This window comes from Taudactylus pleione, unplaced genomic scaffold (genome assembly GCF_031769625.1).
Source record: "Taudactylus pleione unplaced genomic scaffold, aTauple2 ptg000095l, whole genome shotgun sequence".
In the NCBI taxonomy this organism is placed as follows: domain Eukaryota; kingdom Metazoa; phylum Chordata; class Amphibia; order Anura; family Myobatrachidae; genus Taudactylus; species Taudactylus pleione.
In genome coordinates this window covers 28477654-28496806 of record NW_028284497.1, presented here as the reverse complement: position 1 = coordinate 28496806, position 19153 = coordinate 28477654, and the positions used below count along the sequence as shown (strand labels likewise).

At 42.4% G+C, this 19153-nt stretch overlaps 1 protein-coding gene across 3 annotated transcripts in view; it reads left to right on the top strand.

Annotated features, from left to right (window-relative positions):
- Nucleotides 1-19153, top strand: part of AOPEP (aminopeptidase O (putative)) — a 562421-nt gene that overhangs the window by 283815 nt on the left and 259453 nt on the right. For 2 of the 3 annotated variants that reach the window (XM_088470081.1, XM_088470080.1), the window contains exon 9: nucleotides 2659-2766. The exons of the other annotated variant lie outside the window; for it this stretch is intronic. In XM_088470081.1, coding sequence (XP_088326207.1) covers nucleotides 2659-2766 — 108 coding nt within the window. The remainder of the gene's footprint in view (nucleotides 1-2658; nucleotides 2767-19153) is intronic. 3 annotated transcript variants of the gene reach the window in all.

The window sequence follows — 19153 nt, the reverse complement described above, 5'->3', positions numbered from 1 at the left end:
TATATATATATATATATATATATACACTACCATTCAAAAGTTTGGGGTCACCCAGACAGGTTCGTGTTTTACATGAAAACTGACTTTTATTTATCCAATGAGTTGCAAAATGAATAGAACATATAGTCAAGACATTGGCAAGGTTAGAAATAATGATTTTTATTTGAAATAATAATTTTGTCCTTCAAACTTTGCTTTTGTCAAAAGAATGCTCCTTTTGAAGCAATTACAGCATTGCAGACCTTTGGCATTCTAGCTGTTAATTTGTTGAGGTAATCTGAAGAAATTTCACCCCACGCTTCCTGAAGCACCTCCCACAAGTTGTATTGGCTTGACGGGCACTTCTTGTGTACCATACGGTCAAGCTGCTCCCACAACAGCTCAATGGGGTTGAGATCTGGTGACTGCACTGGCCACTCCATTACAGACAGAATACCAGCTGCCTGCTTCTTCCCCAAATAGTTCTTGCATAATTTGGAAGTATGCTTTGGGTCATTGTCCTGTTGGAGGTGGAAATTGGCTCAAATCAAGCGCTGTCCAGAGGGTATGGCATTGTGTTGCAAAATGGAGTGATAGCCTTCCTTATTGAAAATCCCTTTTACCTTGTACAAATCTCCCACTTTACCAGCACCAAAGCAGCTCCAGACAATCACGTTACCTCCTCCATGCTTGACAGATGGCGTCAGGCACTCTTTCAGCATCTTTTCACTTGTTCTGCATCTCACAAATGTTCTTCTGTGTGATCCAAACAACTCAAACTTCGATTTGTCTGTCTATAAAACTTTTTTCCAATCTTCCTCTGTCCAATGTCTGTGTTCTTTTGCCCATATTAATCTTTTCCTTTTATTGCCCAGTCTCAGATATGGCTTTTTCTTTGCCACTCTGCCTAGAAGGCCAGCATCCCGGAGTCGCCTCTTCACTGTCGATATTGACACTGGCATTTTGCGGGTACCATTTAATGAAGCTGCCAGTTGAGGACTTATGAGGAGTCTATTTCTCAAACTAGATACTCTAATGTACTTGTCTTCTGGCACGGCTGTGCACTGGGGCCTCCCACTTCTCTTTCTACTCTGGTTAGAGCCTGTTTGTGCTGTTCTCTGAAGGGAGTAGTACACACCGTTGTAGGAAATGTTCAGTTTCTTGGTAATTTCTCGCATGGAATAGACTTCATTTCTAAGAACAAGAATAGACTGTTGAGTTTCATATGAAAGTTCTGTTTTTCTGGCTGTTTGGAGAGTATAATCAAACCCACAAATGTGATGCTCCAGATACTCAACTAGCTCAAAGGAAGGCCAGTTTTATAGCTTCTCTAACGAGCAAACCCGTTTTCAGCTGTGCTAACATAATTGCACAAGGGTTTTCTAATCATCCATTAATCTTCTAACGCGCTTAGCAAACACAATGTACCATTAAAACACTGGAGTGATGGTTGCTGGAAATGGGCCTCTATGCACCTATATTTTCCTAGATATTCCTTTAAAAAACAGACGTTTGCAGCTAGTATAGTCATTTACCACATTAAAAATTTATAGAGTATATTTCTGATTAATTTAATGTTCTCTTCATTGAAAAAACAGTGATTTTCTTTCAAAAATATGGACATTTTTAAGTGACCCCAAACTTTTGAATGGTAGTGTGTGTGTATATATATATAATATATACTCTTGTCGTTTCCATTTTAAGAATATTTCCAAGATTAGACCCTATCTCAGCCATGATGCTACTAAAACCCTCATACACTCACTGGTCATCTCCAGATTGGACTACTGTATCCTCCTATCTGGCCTCCCCAACTCCCTTCTTTCGTCTCTCCAGTCTGCCCTCAATGCTGCTGCTCGGCTCATCTTCCTCTCCAAATGCTCTGCATCAGCCTCCCCTCTCCTACAAACCCTCCACTGGCTCCCCTTCCCTTTCAGCACCCATTTCAAGGTTCTCACACTGACTTAAAAAGCCCTCACCCATTCCTCTCCCATTTACATCTCTGACCTAGTCTCCCTTCACTCTCCTGTCCGCCCTCTTCATTCAACAAATGCACGCCGCTTCTCATGCCAATTGATTTCCTCCCACACCCGTCTCCAAGATTTTGCCAGCGCTGCTCCCCACCTTTGGAACTCTCTCCCTCTTCCCATCAGACTCTACACCTCTCTACAATCCTTCAAACGGGCTCTCAAGACCCGCTACTTCATCAAAGCCTTCCAGCTCTCATCTTAACTTTCTGCTACATGCTCCTTTCCTCCCTGTCTACCCCATCTGTGTCACGCCTGTTCGTCTGCCCCTCCCATTTAGAATGTAAGCTCTTATGAGCAGGGCCCTCTACCCTCTTGTGCTTTTCCTTACTTTACTTTTATCTACTTCTTACTCCCCACTAGGGCACCTAACACTTGGTTGCATTGCTCTGTTGCTTATCTGGGTGTTATGGTCCTTAATGTAGCAATGTATATTATCCTTGTCCTCATCGTCTATTGTATTGTATTGTACTGTAAGTCACTGGTCAACCTATTTGTTTATGTACTTTGTAAGGCGCTGCGGAACACTTGTGGCGCCATATAAATAAACTATTAATAATACTAATAATAATAATAATAATATATATATCTTTTCCACTATATTTGATTACCTCCAAAAGTGAGATCTGATTTTCTCTTTTTTTGTTTTTAGGGATATTTTCTCCTACGATTTCTTGCAAACACCATCGGTCATGATTCTTACTTTTCATTTCTGAAAACATTTGTTAATAGATTTCATGGACAACTTATACTCTCTCAGGTATGTGCTTAAAGTTGCTTTGTAAATATTCATAAAAAGTGAGAAATGTACGACTTAACAGTACAGTCCTGTATATCTGAGTTGAATTATATTTTTTTAGATTTATTTTTATTCACAAGTTAATATTTGTTCAACAGCAGTATTTACAATGCACAGAAGGAAAGTATGCACTGACCTAAAAACCAACAGGGGGAGGGCACAAGCCCCGGTGACTTAACCCTGCACACAAAATCTGCAACTGCCACCATGGCACCTATCACATTTTCAGACCATGTTCCTGCAGTATACAGTCTTAGCCGATCATCAGACCACATTTCCATCGACTGAATTCCAAGGGTAACGTATGCTGTGCCTATCCAACCGCCCATTTGATTCAACAGAAGATGCTATTATTGTAATGTAGAAAATATATAAAAACATTGGGATATGAAATATTTATGGAAAAATATATTTATATTGAATCCAAGCTGCTGCACATTAAGACAAAAGTTTGCTCCAAAAAAAAATATCTAAGAATAAACAAACCGCGCAGCTTATTTCTAATGAAAATACAACATGTGTGCTCTCTCAGAGCAGATTGAATAATAAGAAAACCGGCTTAATTTATACATTTTAATTAAACCATTACTTATCAACCAACATAAAATGCATAACATATAAAAGGGACTTCATATAGAAAGTGCTTACTTTTTTTTAACCTTATGAGATATAGATGCTCTCTAAGAATATAAAAAGTAAATGTCAGAGTACAATAGAAGAAAAACGAGAAAGACCAACCTGCTGATGATTTAATAACTTGTTTAATAACTGTAAATATAAATGGAAAGGAGGTCCTTGAGGAACATTATTCTGTGTATAATATTGTCCTGTTTAGTCAGTGTCTGAGTCTCAATTGGTAAGTTAGTAATATCGGTATTAGGGAAGGTTTGTTAGGAATCCAGTCTCCATTGTTGTTACCTTCTCTAAACGGGATGTAGTTTAAGTGCCGGTGGACGGAATCCCGACACCAGTCAGAGTCCCTGCGCTGGCATCCCGATGGTAAGTAGTGGGATTAGGGTTAGACACTAGGGGGAGGGTTATGTTTAGGCACTAGGGGGGAGGGTTAGGTTTAGGCTGCGAGAGGGAGCATTAGGGTTAGGATACTTACCAATAAGTGTCGTATCCTAACCCTGTCAGGATGCCGGCTTCGGTATTCTGACTGCCAGAATCCCGAGCGCCACCATACCTCACCCAACCCCTTTAAACATAGTCAATTTTGTATCCTCTTCGGGTAATTTGCATCACAGCCTACAGAATGTGGCAAGACTCGAGACAAATCCTGCCGTTCCAGCAAGAACTCCTTCCCCGACTACATTGTAAGAGGGAAAAAGTTCCTAGTTTTTTAGTGCCTGCTGCTGCACTTGATGATAGGCAAATTATATGTATATTTGGTTAATCCAGGTAATACGGGAGGTCACATATCAGGCATCATCACTGACACGTTTCATCAGATTATCCCGACATTTCCACAAATCCTATATATTTCCATTGTGTGAGATTAATGGATGATCAGAGTTATCACTTTTTGGTCAGTAGCAGTGTAGGCCATTACATGGCCATACGGTTTTACAAAGCATTTTTGAAACTGAAAAATGCCTCCTGGATGTTCTGCATCTTAACATTGTAGATTGTCTCCATCGATGAAGCCATCATTATTAGTTATTAATGGCAGGCAATTGTTGCCGGAACATCATCAATGGATGCACATACACTTTAGAAAGGAGACTCGAAAGAAAGATGAAGCAAAGTGCCTGTCCCAATACCTTGTTTCTGGCTTCACGGCCTGTATGCTAGGCTGGTGCCTACATGTGCTTCATCAGTGGAAAGAAAGGGGTCCTAGATCCAGTGGGTAAAAGGGAGGTTGGCATTACCTACTGTAAAGGAAATTGCACTCCTTGCAGCAGTGTATCACATGTATATGTTTATATTATTTGTACTGTCCAACTCACCTTCCATCCCGCTGCCCATTCATCCACTCACCTCTGGTCACCATCCAAACCACTATGCATAATACAGCAGACTACAACAAGCAATGTTGGCGCAACTGTTAAAAAGTTAACTCAATTCACTGGTGTGACCTTCACCAGAAAACCATCAGTGGGGCGGAAAAACATCGGACCCCCGCTATTGATTTCAATACCATTGACCATCGAACATAAACCAACAATGTTTTTTTAGCTGTCATTGGACAACCCTACTCACAGAGCAACAATAAGATCTGTGAAAGGCTCTCTGCTGCAGTCATGACTGGCCAGCTGTTGGACATGTATTGGACATCCTACCTTCTCTCTGCCTCCTCACATACAGGTGTTCATGTGTACAGCGCAGCTTAATGTTGTTTACACGATCAGCGCACAAGGTGACATATTCAATTCATGCTGCCTATCTTAAGCAAACACTGCTCATCTGTATGGATAAACAAGTGGCACAGTTTTATTTCTCTTATGTCTTAAACTAGGTACACACTATACAATTATTGGACCGATTTACCAATAATCGGGTGTTCAGCCTCATTTATTGTATAGTATGTATGAACGATTGTTTCACCGATAAAATGGCTAGAAAACATCTGCAAAGGCATTCCTTCGATTATCCGATCTGCGTTCAAAACCGAAAATCTTGTCCTCAATTTCCTGATATCGTGCAGTGTGTGCACATTTTTTAATCTGCTCATATTTCCTATGATATTTCCTGATTACCTTATCATCCTTATGGACATATACTGTATATGCAAATTCACTGTGAAATTCACCAGGTATTTAATTTAAATTGTATATTGTGTAGCACAGATATCGTTACCGTGATTTTGCAGAAATATTGTCCTAATTATTGGTTTGAGCAAAATAATCGCATAGTGTGTACCTAGCTTTACACTTGTTTATCATCCTATGATCACTGCGAAAATACCTTTTAATCTTTAAAATAAGATACCATATGCATTTCTCTGCAATTTACAATTACATCTTATTGTCACATGGTCATCAACATCTGCATTATAAAACATATGCATTGACATCTCCACTTCAGCCTTTAATCCCCCTATGTCTTTTGTCTTATTTTAAAACAGTTCTAAACATGCAGAGTATCATTTGCAGCTTAAATATGCCTGTTCACCTTTTCTGGTTTTCATGCTTTAAGATGCTCATCCTAGTTGCCTTTTCATCTCCAAATAAAACTGTTCCCAATTATCAGATGCTTTTTATTTGCCTGCACCTGGGTTCTTTTTATGTTTTGCTTTCAAACAACTGTCACATACAATGTTGTTTCTTTTTAAGCAAATAACTTTTTTGTTGTTTTTTAAATCTGTAACTAAATTGATATTTATCCCAAAAGAGCACACAATAAAAGACTATTCAATAACTGAATTGTGTAAAAAAAAAAAAGACACACCAAATCTATGTCAAATAAATAAAAAAACTGAAGCACATTTTGGGCTGAATTTGCTATCATGTGTACGGTTTCCCTTGCCAGTTGCTTGCATGCCATGATTTCAATTTATTTTTCTATAATAATAGGACATCTGTTTTGTAAATACATAAAGTATTACACTACATGCAGTAATTCAAAGGGAGGGGAAGGTTACTTAGCAGAATGGGATGTTGTGTAACCTACAACATTGAACTGGGCTTTTGTGAAGACAGTCTACACTTTTTTTTTCCAGCTTGAATGTACATTTGAATAGACATTAATTATACAGATCCGTAGCTCATATACAATCCACTGCATTTGTTTATGTATTCCAGCTCTGTTCAAGTATGTTTTGTTTCATTACAGACAAAGGCCTGTGTGTGCATACCGTTTAACCACTTAACTGGATATTTTTCCCAAAAATGCATTCAAAATTATACATTTTGTTAATTTTCAAATTATGTTAATAATAGCTATTTAAACCTTATTCAGTATAATTTTATTAAGCAGTTTGCATATTTGTTAATAAATTATACTGACTACCTACAATTTACATATATTTGTATATATTTAAATTTAACACCATGAAGTATTTTTTTGTTTTTTTCTAACTATAGCTATAAACCTAAAACATCATCTTATATTTCTCGCAGGACATCACAGTCCTGCAAGAAGAGAAGTAACCAGCAGGGGTGGTGTCCTGGTGGAAACGGGGATGCAGTGAATACTGGCTCTTGGGCGATCCTATCACCGACCTTCACAATGTAGTTGGAGAAGTGTGGGGAGTCTCTTATGTCCTGAGCCCCCTGAGTTCGGGCTGCAGAAAGACTTGACTTCCTGCAGCCACAGGTGGACGCTCTTAGGATCACACTTCTGTGGCCAGGACCTGAAGAATGGACTGGGAGGGGGGGGGGGGGGTTGGGTTTGGGGGTTGCCATGGACACAGAGGGGCTGGCACCATGTGCTGAGCCTGGTGGCTGCAGGGAGATTACCTTCCAGAGCAGCCGCCAGTGGGCGTTTTAGACAGGATCAATGACATGTTTGCATTAGATGCAAGGCAAGTGGATAAATGGCATTTATAAAGCTGCACAAAAGCAGAGAAAAGCCTGTTTCTGATCTGCTTTGATCATTACCATGCCACTGATTAGTATGAAAGATGGCAGTGACTGTAGGGTGCAGGGTTTGACATCTGAGAGTGCTGCTTGCTGTATGTGAGATATGTTAAGTTCTGTACTTTAAATACACCGAAATACAAAACAAAATTTTGTGTTGTGGAACAAGAAATTTAATTGAACCTCCGAATGTGTCCTCATATATCTAATAAGTTTGACGCTAGGTCCCGTGTGACTCTGCTAGCACCAGGTGTCTTTTTTACCGTTAATCCATATAAGTGGCAATGGGATGTACTAGGATGCACCAGGAGACTATGTTTACCAATTTGATAAGACTGAGGGCCTGATTCAGCAAGGAACGCACGCTAGCAGACGCACGCACCCGTCCGCTGTGAGAATATGCTAATCAGTGCATACACACGGAGACTGCAACAAGATGCAGACACCCAGACCCATATTAAGCCGCTCATCTCCCTTTACTCACAGCCTGATCAGCACACAAGATAGCGTAAACTTCGGTATTATCAAGAACCATCGGACTCATACGCACAATAGTGGTTGACCTGACCTGCTGCAGGATTTTGGCCGCTTACTGTGTACAGCTTACGGTATGACTGCGTATGCCGCCGCACTGCCTTAATTATGCACGCCCCTATAACAGCGTCCCAACGCACAGGCACGCCTGCGTTCATCCTCCCACCCCCCCTCACCACCCACAAACGGCACTTCCTGTAAATCAATATCCTAAGGGTCTGTGTGTAGTCTATGTACCATAACCCGATCGCAATGGTGTGTTCGCACACGCGCAGTGCAATGCATACGTGTGTGCTCTCCTTTGCATACCTTGCTGAATCAGGCCCAGAATCTGTATATCTAATACAATGGAACTAGGCATGGTAAAAAGCTGCGCCCGCTGTATCGTAGCACTTCGTATATAGATTCAGAGACTCAGTCGCACACAGATATACAAGTGTCGCATATCAAATTAATCAGTCTCCTGGTGTATATCCAAGTGAAAGGGAAGACTATGGCGCAAAACAGCAGCCCAATCAAATATCTGAACCAACCTAAACAGGGAAATTAGATACAGTGTTAAGAAAGTGTAGATATATGATCAAAGGCGATATTCGGATGTAACAATTTACAAAGGGAAAACTGTATTCTCAAGCATAGAACAATGATGATAGTCACTTATAATGGAGATACACACATTAGGATCCAAATGATATGTATGACAGATCCTTGTTCTCAAATCATCTCATAGAACATCCTCATGATAATATATAGACATGAAAAAACAAGGAAAATCTAAATTTAGGCAGTACTGTATCAATGATCTGTAACGCACCAAAAAGTGGATGGGTTGAGACTAGAGGTGGTCTAGAATAACCTCAAAATAGATGAGACCAAATAACTAAAGGTTGTTAATAAGCCCAGTGATAGGGTGACTCCAATTCTCAGTGGCAATATAAGTGAAAGGTATAAATTAAAGGTATATTTCCCCCTTGGCCCTCTGTCCCTTGATGTGATTCCTTACAACTCCTGTGTCCCCATCCCCACTCCCTCTGCTTTCTGATTTTCTTTTTGATATTATTTCTGAAAATGCATTCACATTGTGATAAAGCTACTTTTTATTGTAGTCATTGTTTGGTAGTATTTGATATTGTTAATAAACATTGATTATACAAAAATGCCACACCCCCTCCCTATGACATTGAGGGGTTGGGGCTACAAATGTAGAGAATTACAGTAGATGCTCTAGGGGGCTGTAAGGGCATTTACGTGGGTATGCGCGCTCCCGATACCCGCAGTATCCATTTCAAAGAAAGTAGTTGTGGGGCTTTCAGCTCTGAAAACCCTGTGCCGCCTAAAGAAAAAAAGAGAAAAATGCCACTTACCTGCCCGCTGGTCTCCGGGGCTTCTGGTGGCCTCCCCACCATCTTTTCACTGGGAGGGGGCTGCAGGGAGAAGCAAGGACTGCTGGGAGATGTACTTCTCCCAGCGCCCATTATGGGGGGATAATACACTTATACGGGGGGGGAGGTACACACACCGGGGTTTTTCCTGTGCTTTAGTACGAAAGATTAAGGGGATTTCAACGAGTTTTATCATACGCAAAAAGTTTAAAAACTTGTTGCGTATGATAATGGTGCTTCAGCCAATCAGCTCCTAACTTTCATCTGGTTGAAGAAATGACAGTTAGGAGCTGATTGGTTGGAGCACCATTTATCATACGAAACAAATTTTGAAACTTGTTGCATATGATGAAACTCATTGATAAATGGGCCCCTCTGTATGGTATGATGCATATTGGAACACTTTGAAAAGGAACCCAAATTTCTGATATTATTCCACCTAGAACTAGATTATTACAGACTGTACAACTATAAATATATTGGTTATGCTTTCCAATAGTTCAGTTTCAGGCCCAAACTGAAATGAAATTTGAAGAACATATAAATATGAGAGTTTGTACCACCAAATCTTTCTTTGCTTACCAAAACAATTAAGCTCGGGTCAGCCCTGTTGGCGTCTCATGAGAGTGTCACAGGCCTGTTGCTAAAAGTGGTTGTGTACAAAGACGCACAACTGCTCACATAGGATGCCATACTCAGACAGATAATCTGCACCTGCCATAGGGCTATGCATGCCGTGAGTTAGCGAATCAGTCCTTGCACATTCGGATGCATGGATGTACACCAGTGAAGGACTTTATTGTGGCATTAGCATGAAGTCGCAGACGCAATTGCTGCAAAAAAGCAAAGACGAGCGCGACTGTGTCTGACTTAAAATCAGGCCCAAAACCTGCAAATGGCATCCCCTTGGGAGGAACCTTCCATAAGATGAAAGTGGTCTGACAGCTATGTATATGCACAGGACATATAGGGAAAGATTTTGCAGTGGCAGCGACGTTTCTTGACTTTTAAATCATTCTTAACATGTAATCGGAGCTGAAACTCTGGCTTGCGGTGCCCGGTGCAGGCCACGCCCCCTCCCTGTGACATCACATTAAGATGGTGGGTCTACAAATGTAGAAGCAAATACAGTAGATGCTCCAGGGGACTGGAAGGGCAGTGGTGTGCATGTCTGAAGCACCAGACGGCACTGCTGTAGAGATTCTGGCTGCAAGGTGCCGATCCAGGAACCCTGCTAGCCAGATGCAGGAGCAGAGGAGTGTGCAGCCACTCGCTAGCACACCCCCAGTTACGGCCCTGCGTGTAATATCAAGTTCTTTCCTTATACAATTTGGATCATATATATATTAAAAATAATAATTTTACCTGATGGTATAGTAGACCTCTGTCAGGCCAGCCTGCGCTATTAATTATTCCATTTAATCCATTTCAGCTTTTCATTAATATATTTTACTGTAAAGTTGTTCATATTCTTTTATGGCTCCGTATTATAGATATTCTGTAAACCAAGTAATACATGTTTTAACTTCACGGATTGTTTGAGAGAGATGAAGTACTAAAATCTGATTTAACTAAGATTTTCTATTTTTAAAAGTTAAACACTTGCTATGCTGCCAGGGGGTTATAGTGCCAAGTCTGAATGTTTCTGTTTATAGGATTTGGCATGAAAAGCAAGAAACTTTGTTAGGTTTTTTTTTTGTTTTGGCTCCGTAAGAAGACTTGTAGCACCTGATTACCAAGCGGTACTGCTCATTTTTCAACATTTCAGATTGTTTAAAAAAAATAAATGACTGTGGGAAGAAGTGCTGGAATGAGGTTAGCGTGCACAACAGCCGCTTCTGTCCCCAGCCTTTTCCTCGCTTTGCATTTTATTGTAAAGCAGAGCTGGGGCTTTCAGTGTAATAAGATGACAGGAAGAATCCAGATATTTTAAGACACATAGAGACTCGACGTCTCCCACACCTTGTTAAAACATCTTATTGCATGAAAACAGAACCCTGGATGTTTATGGCCGTCTGGTTGTGTGATTTCTCGTTTTAACAAAGCATATATTTAAATGAATAACTTATTTGTCTTTCCGTCCTGTTCTTGGTCAGTTATACAATTCTGTATGGATATGGGTTTCTAGTTACAGGATGCTGGCGTTTGGGATCCCAGCGGTCATAATCCTGAACCCGGCTTCCCAACAGGGTTAGGATACCGAAACCTGTTGGTCAATATCCTAACCCTCCCCCTCTCCCTACCATAACCCTCCATCCCTGGTGCCTGACCCTAACCTCCCCCCAAGTGCCTAAACCTAACCACCCCCTCCCTGCACCCTAAACCTAACCCTCCCCCCTTAGTGCTTAACCCTAACACTAACCCACCCCTTTACCCCGCTTTGGAATTCCGTCGGTCAAGATGCCGGTGCCGGGACTCTGACTGGTTTTGAGATTCCGGTGCCAGCATTCTGACCGCTGCAATACCCGCAGTCAATATATTGACTGAATCCCCTAGCCAACTCCAAATGGTGCTATATGTCTCTTCAATGCCACCTAATCACACCCTTTGTATATTATAATTACTATCTCACTGTGCTTGTATTTTTGCTTGCCTGCACAGTAAGATGTGTTCATTTGTGTCCCGAATCTACAGAACATATCTGGAAATACTTGTGAGATTGGTAGAAAGATGTTATGATGGACTCATGGAGATTGTGCAGATTTCAGGGAGGCTGTGGAAATTTCAGGGAGATGTGAAAGCAAACACCTACGAGCGCGGCGGTAAAGTGGGCGTGCACTGCTACATCTGTGAGGCGTGTCATAACATTGACTTACATCCAAATGTAGACGAGCCCCAAAGCAGTTAGTAAGGTCTTCTTCTTGATGAAAACACACTTATACTTTTCAGGGCTTGCTTATGTATTGTTTTTTTACAAGGGCTTCTATATAAGTGACCAAGAGAACTCTTATATGAACATGTAGCCATAGGGATCATTGTGCCCCTGCTCCCTGCAGTTTTCTATCCAGTTATTCACTTACCTCAGGCCAAACTCTCATCCTGTGTTGTGCTGCTCCATTCGTCGTCTGTGTCTGCTCTGCCTCCAGTGCTCTCCTCTGACCTAACGATCTGCAGTGCTATGTTTCAGCAGCCAACTCATCCAGTCCAGACTTGTGGCAGCGTTGCAACATCATTACATCAAGTCCACGATGTGCTGTGAGTGGGATGCTGCCAATAATCTGGCTGCCACCATGCAGTCCCCAGATGCCTGGGCTGCTTGCAAATTTGTGTGCATGTGCGGGATCACGATCCCACACACCGCACAAGCAGTCTGCACTGACTGTTGGAGGGCACAGAACAGTGAGCAGACAGTGCAGACCTCACGAACGTTAAAGGTAGGAGCTGCCGTTGGGTTAAGTTGTGATATGACCCCAGGGCCGGATTAAGAGGGGGGCGACAGGTGAGGTCGTCCCAGGGCCCCCACACACAAAGGGGCCCCCACCACTAACGAGCACAGCCCTACGCCAGCCGAAGTGGGGGAGGAGCCAATACGGCAAGTCCCGCCCCCATATCACTATCATATGCGTATGTATGTGTGTTAATGTGTTTATATGTGATTGTGTGTGTATACTGTGTGTGTGTGTAAACTGTATATGTGTGTGTTAGTGTGCATGTTATATATAATGTATACATTTGCTACATATATATTATATATGTGTGTGTGTGTTTAACACACACTGACATGCATATATATATATAGATGGAGATATATATCTAACACCAAAACCCAGAAAATCCTACATTTGCCCCTGCCCACACAGGGTCGGTGTGACCCTGCCGAGAACAGGTGTCCAGTGGCAAATGTTCCCAGATGGGTGATGAGCTGCCGCGGTTCTGTGTTCTGAATGAAGCAGCACAATCAGCGCTGCCACATAGAGTGCAGAGCGGCTCCTGAGTCCCCACATCAGCATCACTCACCTGACACATCATGTCCGTGACATTGATCACTGATGTTGGGCCTGAGGAGCCGCTCTATGCAGCAGCACTGACTATGCTGCTTCATTCACAGCACAGGGCCAGAAGGTAAGTACTCGGGAGGGGAGGGTGGGTTTTAAGTGGTAGGCTCCGTGTGGGGGAGGGGGTAGTAGGCTCTGTATGATCCATAATGATTGTTGCCCAGGTATACAGGGTCCTTTAACAATACCACAGCCTAACTTTATATGTTTTCCCATTTACTTAAAAACAGAATCATTCATTATACTTTGTATGGTGATAAGTGAAGAACTAATTATGTAAAATGTGTAATTGTATATTTGTTTTAAACATACAAACTATTCCTGATGCTAGTAAACTTAAATAAGAAATACCAAGTATGGCTAAATTCAATATCTCAGCAAGCCGCTTTTCCTGTGGGTTACCAATCCACATGACAAAGTACAGGAATGGAACAGCGCTAATAGATGTTTAAAAATATATAAATTTATACATGTGTAACCTAGAAAAATAAGTTTGACCTCCCCCGGTGGTGCCTAATCCTAACCCCCCCATACCACACCCTACACCTAACCCTTCCGAGGGGAGGGTGCCTAACCCTAACCTCCCCCCTGCTGTGCCTAATCCTAACCCCCTCCCTATAGCCTTACCCTCTTTTGGAGGTGCCTAACCCTAATTTCCCCCCTGGTTGCCTTCCCCCATCCACGGGGAAACTGCGATACTTTCCGGAGCTTGGACGTACAGGATTACGGCATTCTGGATGCTGATGCCGGTTTCCTGATCTCCTTCGGGATATCTGCATCGGCATTTTGCCGGATTGCTGGATTTCGGCATCTGTATTTTGGCGGCTGGCATCCTGCCCACTGGCAATTTAACTACATCCCATACATAGTAATTAGAAATAACTCCATTCATAAGCAGTCAATTATGCAGGTATCACCAAATATCCAGTATCAGTCACGTATAATTACCAGTCTATATTGTGGCAAAGAGGGTACTTTGCCACAATTTGATGTCCAGTACAGAACTAATTCTTCAGAAAAATGGGCAGATAGGGATAGAAATCATGCTGATTTCACACACAGCTGCACTACCTGGGTGTGACTGATTTGGTGTGTGTGTGTGAAGGTATAAAGGATTGTGGGATCTAGTGGGTGGTGATTCCTATGCTGACTATCAGCCGGACGATAGAGAGGATTGGTGTGGCATAGATAGTGTTAGGTAGCCACTGCAGAAGTGCAAATGTGATGTTACAACATTTGTGAAGAAGTAAAAGCCATGCAACATAAAAGAACCTTGTGAAAGTTCTATGTCACATTCTGATGTCCATTACAGAACTCATTCTCCAGGAAAAGGGTCAGATAAAGGGGCAAATATGATTAGGAATCCTGCAGATTTCTACAGGAAAGGTTTCACACACAGCTGCACTACCTGGGTGTGACTGATTTGGTGTGTGTGAAGGTATAAAGGATTGTGGGATCTAGTGGGCGGTGATTCTGATGCTGACTATCAGCCTGAGGATTAGTGTGGCATAGGTAGTGTTAGGGAGCCACTGCAGATGTTCAAATGTGATGTTACAACATTTGTTAAGAAGTAAAAGCCATCCGACATAACAGAACGGTGTGAAAAGTTGTTCTTGCAAAGTGGTATAATTTGTGGGATATTTCTGCTCGCCTCGTTGCAGAGACCAGGCGCTGCCTTGCTGGGTCCTTGAGTGAGGTTAACCGACCTGTAAAAATCAGGTTATTTGCACATGTGAAAAAGTTATGCAAAATGTGCATGTGTAATGTTTATGTTGTATCCTTGAAGAGAAATAAGTTTTTACACAATGTGAATACTTGCAAGCAAAAAGCAGCTGTTTATAAATTTGCTGTAGCACAAACACAACTATTTATGAATTTGTACCAGCCGAGAAAGGGTTATTGGAAACACTTAATATGTTTCTCTGGCTCCTTAAACCCAATTGTGTTTTTGCTGAAAATAGAAAGAAAAACAAGTGTTTGAATCTGCCTTATCAAGGTGGAATGTGGCAGATTCCTTTTGCAAAAGTAATTAAAGGGACATATGCTGTGATACATTCTGGTAATTGTAGTTCTACAGCTGCAGTGCCAAGTAAAGTGTTTTGCTGTATTGAAAACACAATGTGGTAAATGAAAACAAAAGCTGTTTCCTATGTGTGAGCTGTATAAACCCAATTAAAGAGGAAGGTTTTTTTTTTTTCTCTGTTTGATATTGATCCTCCCCAAGAGGTGGTACGCAACAAACACAGGCAGTTAAAATTATATCAGTGTCAGAAACATTGGCTTGTCAATGTATGTTACTGGAGGCCCAATTTCACTACTCCATCAGCTCAGATAGCAAGATGGAGGACATCCTCTGGGCCTCTACGCAGCAGACGCAATTGCTGGCTGTTGATGAGGCCGACGTGGTTGCGGGCAGAACTCAGTCAGCTCAGATTGGATGAACTCCCGTGATGCAGAGAATAACACCCTCATACAATATTGTGGCATTTCTATTGGCCTTTGACAGGACGGCAATTCGGTCTAAATGACCAATAGAGGAGTGGGTAGCAAAATTGGCTCCGTATTTGATGGGCGAAGCACAGCGAACCTATGTAGATATGCCCAAAGCCCAGGCAGCGAATTATCAGCAGCTAAAGGCTGAGTGAGATCCTGGTGTGGATAGGCCTGACCGGGCCTGGGAAGGCACAACAGAGTGTGGCACACCGAGGTACTAACAGATTAATTGTCCAGAGCAGGGAAAAAGGGTGGATTGTTTGGTAGTATGATTGGGCCCCATGTCTTCTGCTTGTTTTACCATGTTCTTATCCAAAGATAGCTCATTGCTGTTCCGGGTGATCGTTCTGACAACAACAGGCAGTACTGATGTTGATGGATTTGGGCAATGAAGCCACTTTGATATCCAGCACTGTAGTTCCTCAAGGCCTGACAGACCAGCTACTGCCAGTGAAAGTGCTATGCGTCCAAGGGGCTACCGAGAAATATGACCTATGCAAGTGGTTGCGGCAATAGCACCATGGTTGCCATATCCCCTTATGCTGGGCAGGACTTTCCCCTGTTCTGGGAAATTATATTCAACCTGCTTGGTCCGGACATGCCGGCAACTGAATCATTGGCCGGATGCCAGGCCCTACATGATCCTGTTACTCATACACCAGAAATGAAGGGAGAAATCAGGAAGCAGCAATATTTGGAGCCTGGGTACCAGGCTTTGGCTTCTACTAGACTAGTGTCGTGTTCCAGAAGACATGAGGAAGCAGTTCTGGTCGGAGAAGGAAGGAAGGAGACAGAAACTTTGCCAGCCGGAGAAGAGTGGTCTCCTATGTCCCAGAATGTGCCACTCCAAGACTTTACTCAAGACCATTTAAATGATTGTACATTGGAAAATGATTTGTTGTGAAAGTGAATGGAGTGTGGAAGGCTGAGAGGCCGTCTGATGGAGATCCCTACTTTATAGTAGAAAGGGACATGCTTTATAGGGTGGCAGTGGTTCATGAGAAAATTGTTAGCCTGCTCTTGGTACCACAAGCACACGTCCCTTTCGTATTAGCAGCGACCCATACCTTATGGGGGGGTATTTAGGGGAGGAGAGAACTCCTAAATCGAGTGCTCCGGAAGTTTTACTGGCCGGGAATTCGCATGGTGGTCAAGAGGTGCTGCCAAGCCTGCTCAGTCTGTCAGCAGAATGCCCCTAAACCAGATTACCTGGTACCTCAGCTGTACTACCTGGGTGTGACTGATTTGATGTGTGTAAAAGTTCCGACACACCGACTATCAGCTGGGCTATAGAGAGGATTGGTGTGGCATAGATAATGTAAGGGAACCACTGCAGATGTACAAATGTAATGTTACAACATTTGTGAATAAGTAAAAGCCATCCCACAAAACAGAACAGTGTGAAGCGTCGCTCTTTGTAAGCAGATTTCTTACAATATATAGTCAGGCTTAAATTAGATATGCATCAAGGTACACTCAGTAACATCATTCAAACATGCATAGACATATATAAATTGAAACCTCTATTAGCGCTGTTCCATTCCTGTACTGTGTTGTATATTTGTACGTACTGTGAAGCAAAAGGTACCATCCTTCTTTGTCAGCCATAAACAGGTTGATTAGAAAGTGGCCAGTTTATCTGATCTTTAATAACCAATGTCTCATAAGCTTTGTCAGGGATTTAGTGGCTGTACGGCTGTTGGTTAGCGTGTAACGATAATCCCAATCTAACTGGTATCCGTGAAGGTAAACTGGAACTGTAGTCAGAGTAAGATGTTGGTGCTACGCTGCTTTGAAGTGGCATCTATTGACATATAATGACAATGTGAAAGAACCCAAACCCTCTTGCGCTTGCATTGGCAATTAGTTGTATGGAACACATTTACCAAATGAACTATATACTTAGACTTAGGGCCCTATTCAATTAGTTGCAAAAAGTCGGAATCCGCGAAAAAGTATCACTGATTGCAACTTTCCGTACACGAAAACGCAATGCAATGTAATAGGCGAAAAAGATTTGCCTATGAATAGCAGGAGAAAAAAAGTGCAAAATCGTTATTTTGGGGTGCAAAAGTGGGGAAACCACTCTGCACCCTTGGGTCAACCCCCCAAAGGATAACTGTGTCAAAAAAACCCTTAAAAATGATGAGCCCCCCCCCAAAAAAAAATGACTTAGAAAAAGGGGGCAAAGAAGTGCAAAGTGGGGCTACAAACTTATAAACTAGAGATATAGACTTTTGAGGGGTCTGCAAGTAGGGGTGAGGTGTCTTTTTGATTCCAGGTGCTTGCATCAGGTTCGTTTTTTATGGCTTTTTTAAACTTTACTTTAGTGACTTTAAACCATGCTAGCACCCATTTTCGTGTACCCCAAATTTGACAGGACTACTTATTTTCACCGTAAAAAACTGCTTAATGCTATTCTTCACCACTTGTGCAAAGACGCTAATTAGAAGATATTGATACACCTTAAGTACTCCAAATAGCTTTATTAGGGCTATTCGGGGGCATGTACATTGATCCCCAATGTTAGTGCATCTCTTAGGGGGTGTCAGGCTGATTTCCCCAATTCTGATAGCACTTTCGCCTATTTTGCATTCGCTGGGTTGCGTTTTCGCATCTTTTGGAATTGAATAGAGTGAATCGCGGGGACGCGCGCAAAAAGTTTCCGCGTCTAAAATACGCAATATAGGCGAAAAGTCCGGCATGCGAAAAAGTATCGCGGGTGCAAAACTAATTGAATACGGCCCTAAGTTTGAAATCTCTAATTTTTTTTCAAAGAATAGGTTTTTTAAATTCCAAAATTCATCTTTTGGAATTCTTATAGGGCCCCAACTTTTTTTCATATCTTTTTCTCTCCATAGATGAATCTGGGACTTGATGGTTCCCTCCTAGCTTACCCCACCTGTGACCAGAGGCGTATCTAGGGTATTTGGAGCCCAGGGCAAGATGAAAAATGGAGCCCCCCCCCTCCCATGTGCATGCGCGGAAGGCACGCGCGCCTAAAAAGTGGGCGTGGCCACATACCACAAGGGACTTAGGGCCTGATTCAGACCCGTTCTCTAAGCTGCGAACGCACGCTATGGGTGATTATCGCACATTTGCGCATGCTTCAAAGTACACATGCGCGAACCAGTCACTGCAGCCGGGAATCGTACGCTCGTAGTACACAGACTGGCCGCTACTTTGAGTGAGTGCCGTTTGTGGGTGGTAACAGGGGAAGGTCCTTGTGAAGAGGGGAGTGGTGCTACGAACGCAGGCGTGTCTGGCCATCAAAACTGAGTTTTATGGGTGTGCATAATTAGCAAAGAAGCGTCATTATACACGTCACTTGGTTGTATTTCTGTCTGCAGTGATCACAGTGCTTGCGGTGGGGTAGGGTCTACCTCAAGTGCTGCGTGCAGCTTCGATGGCTCTCAATGTCACC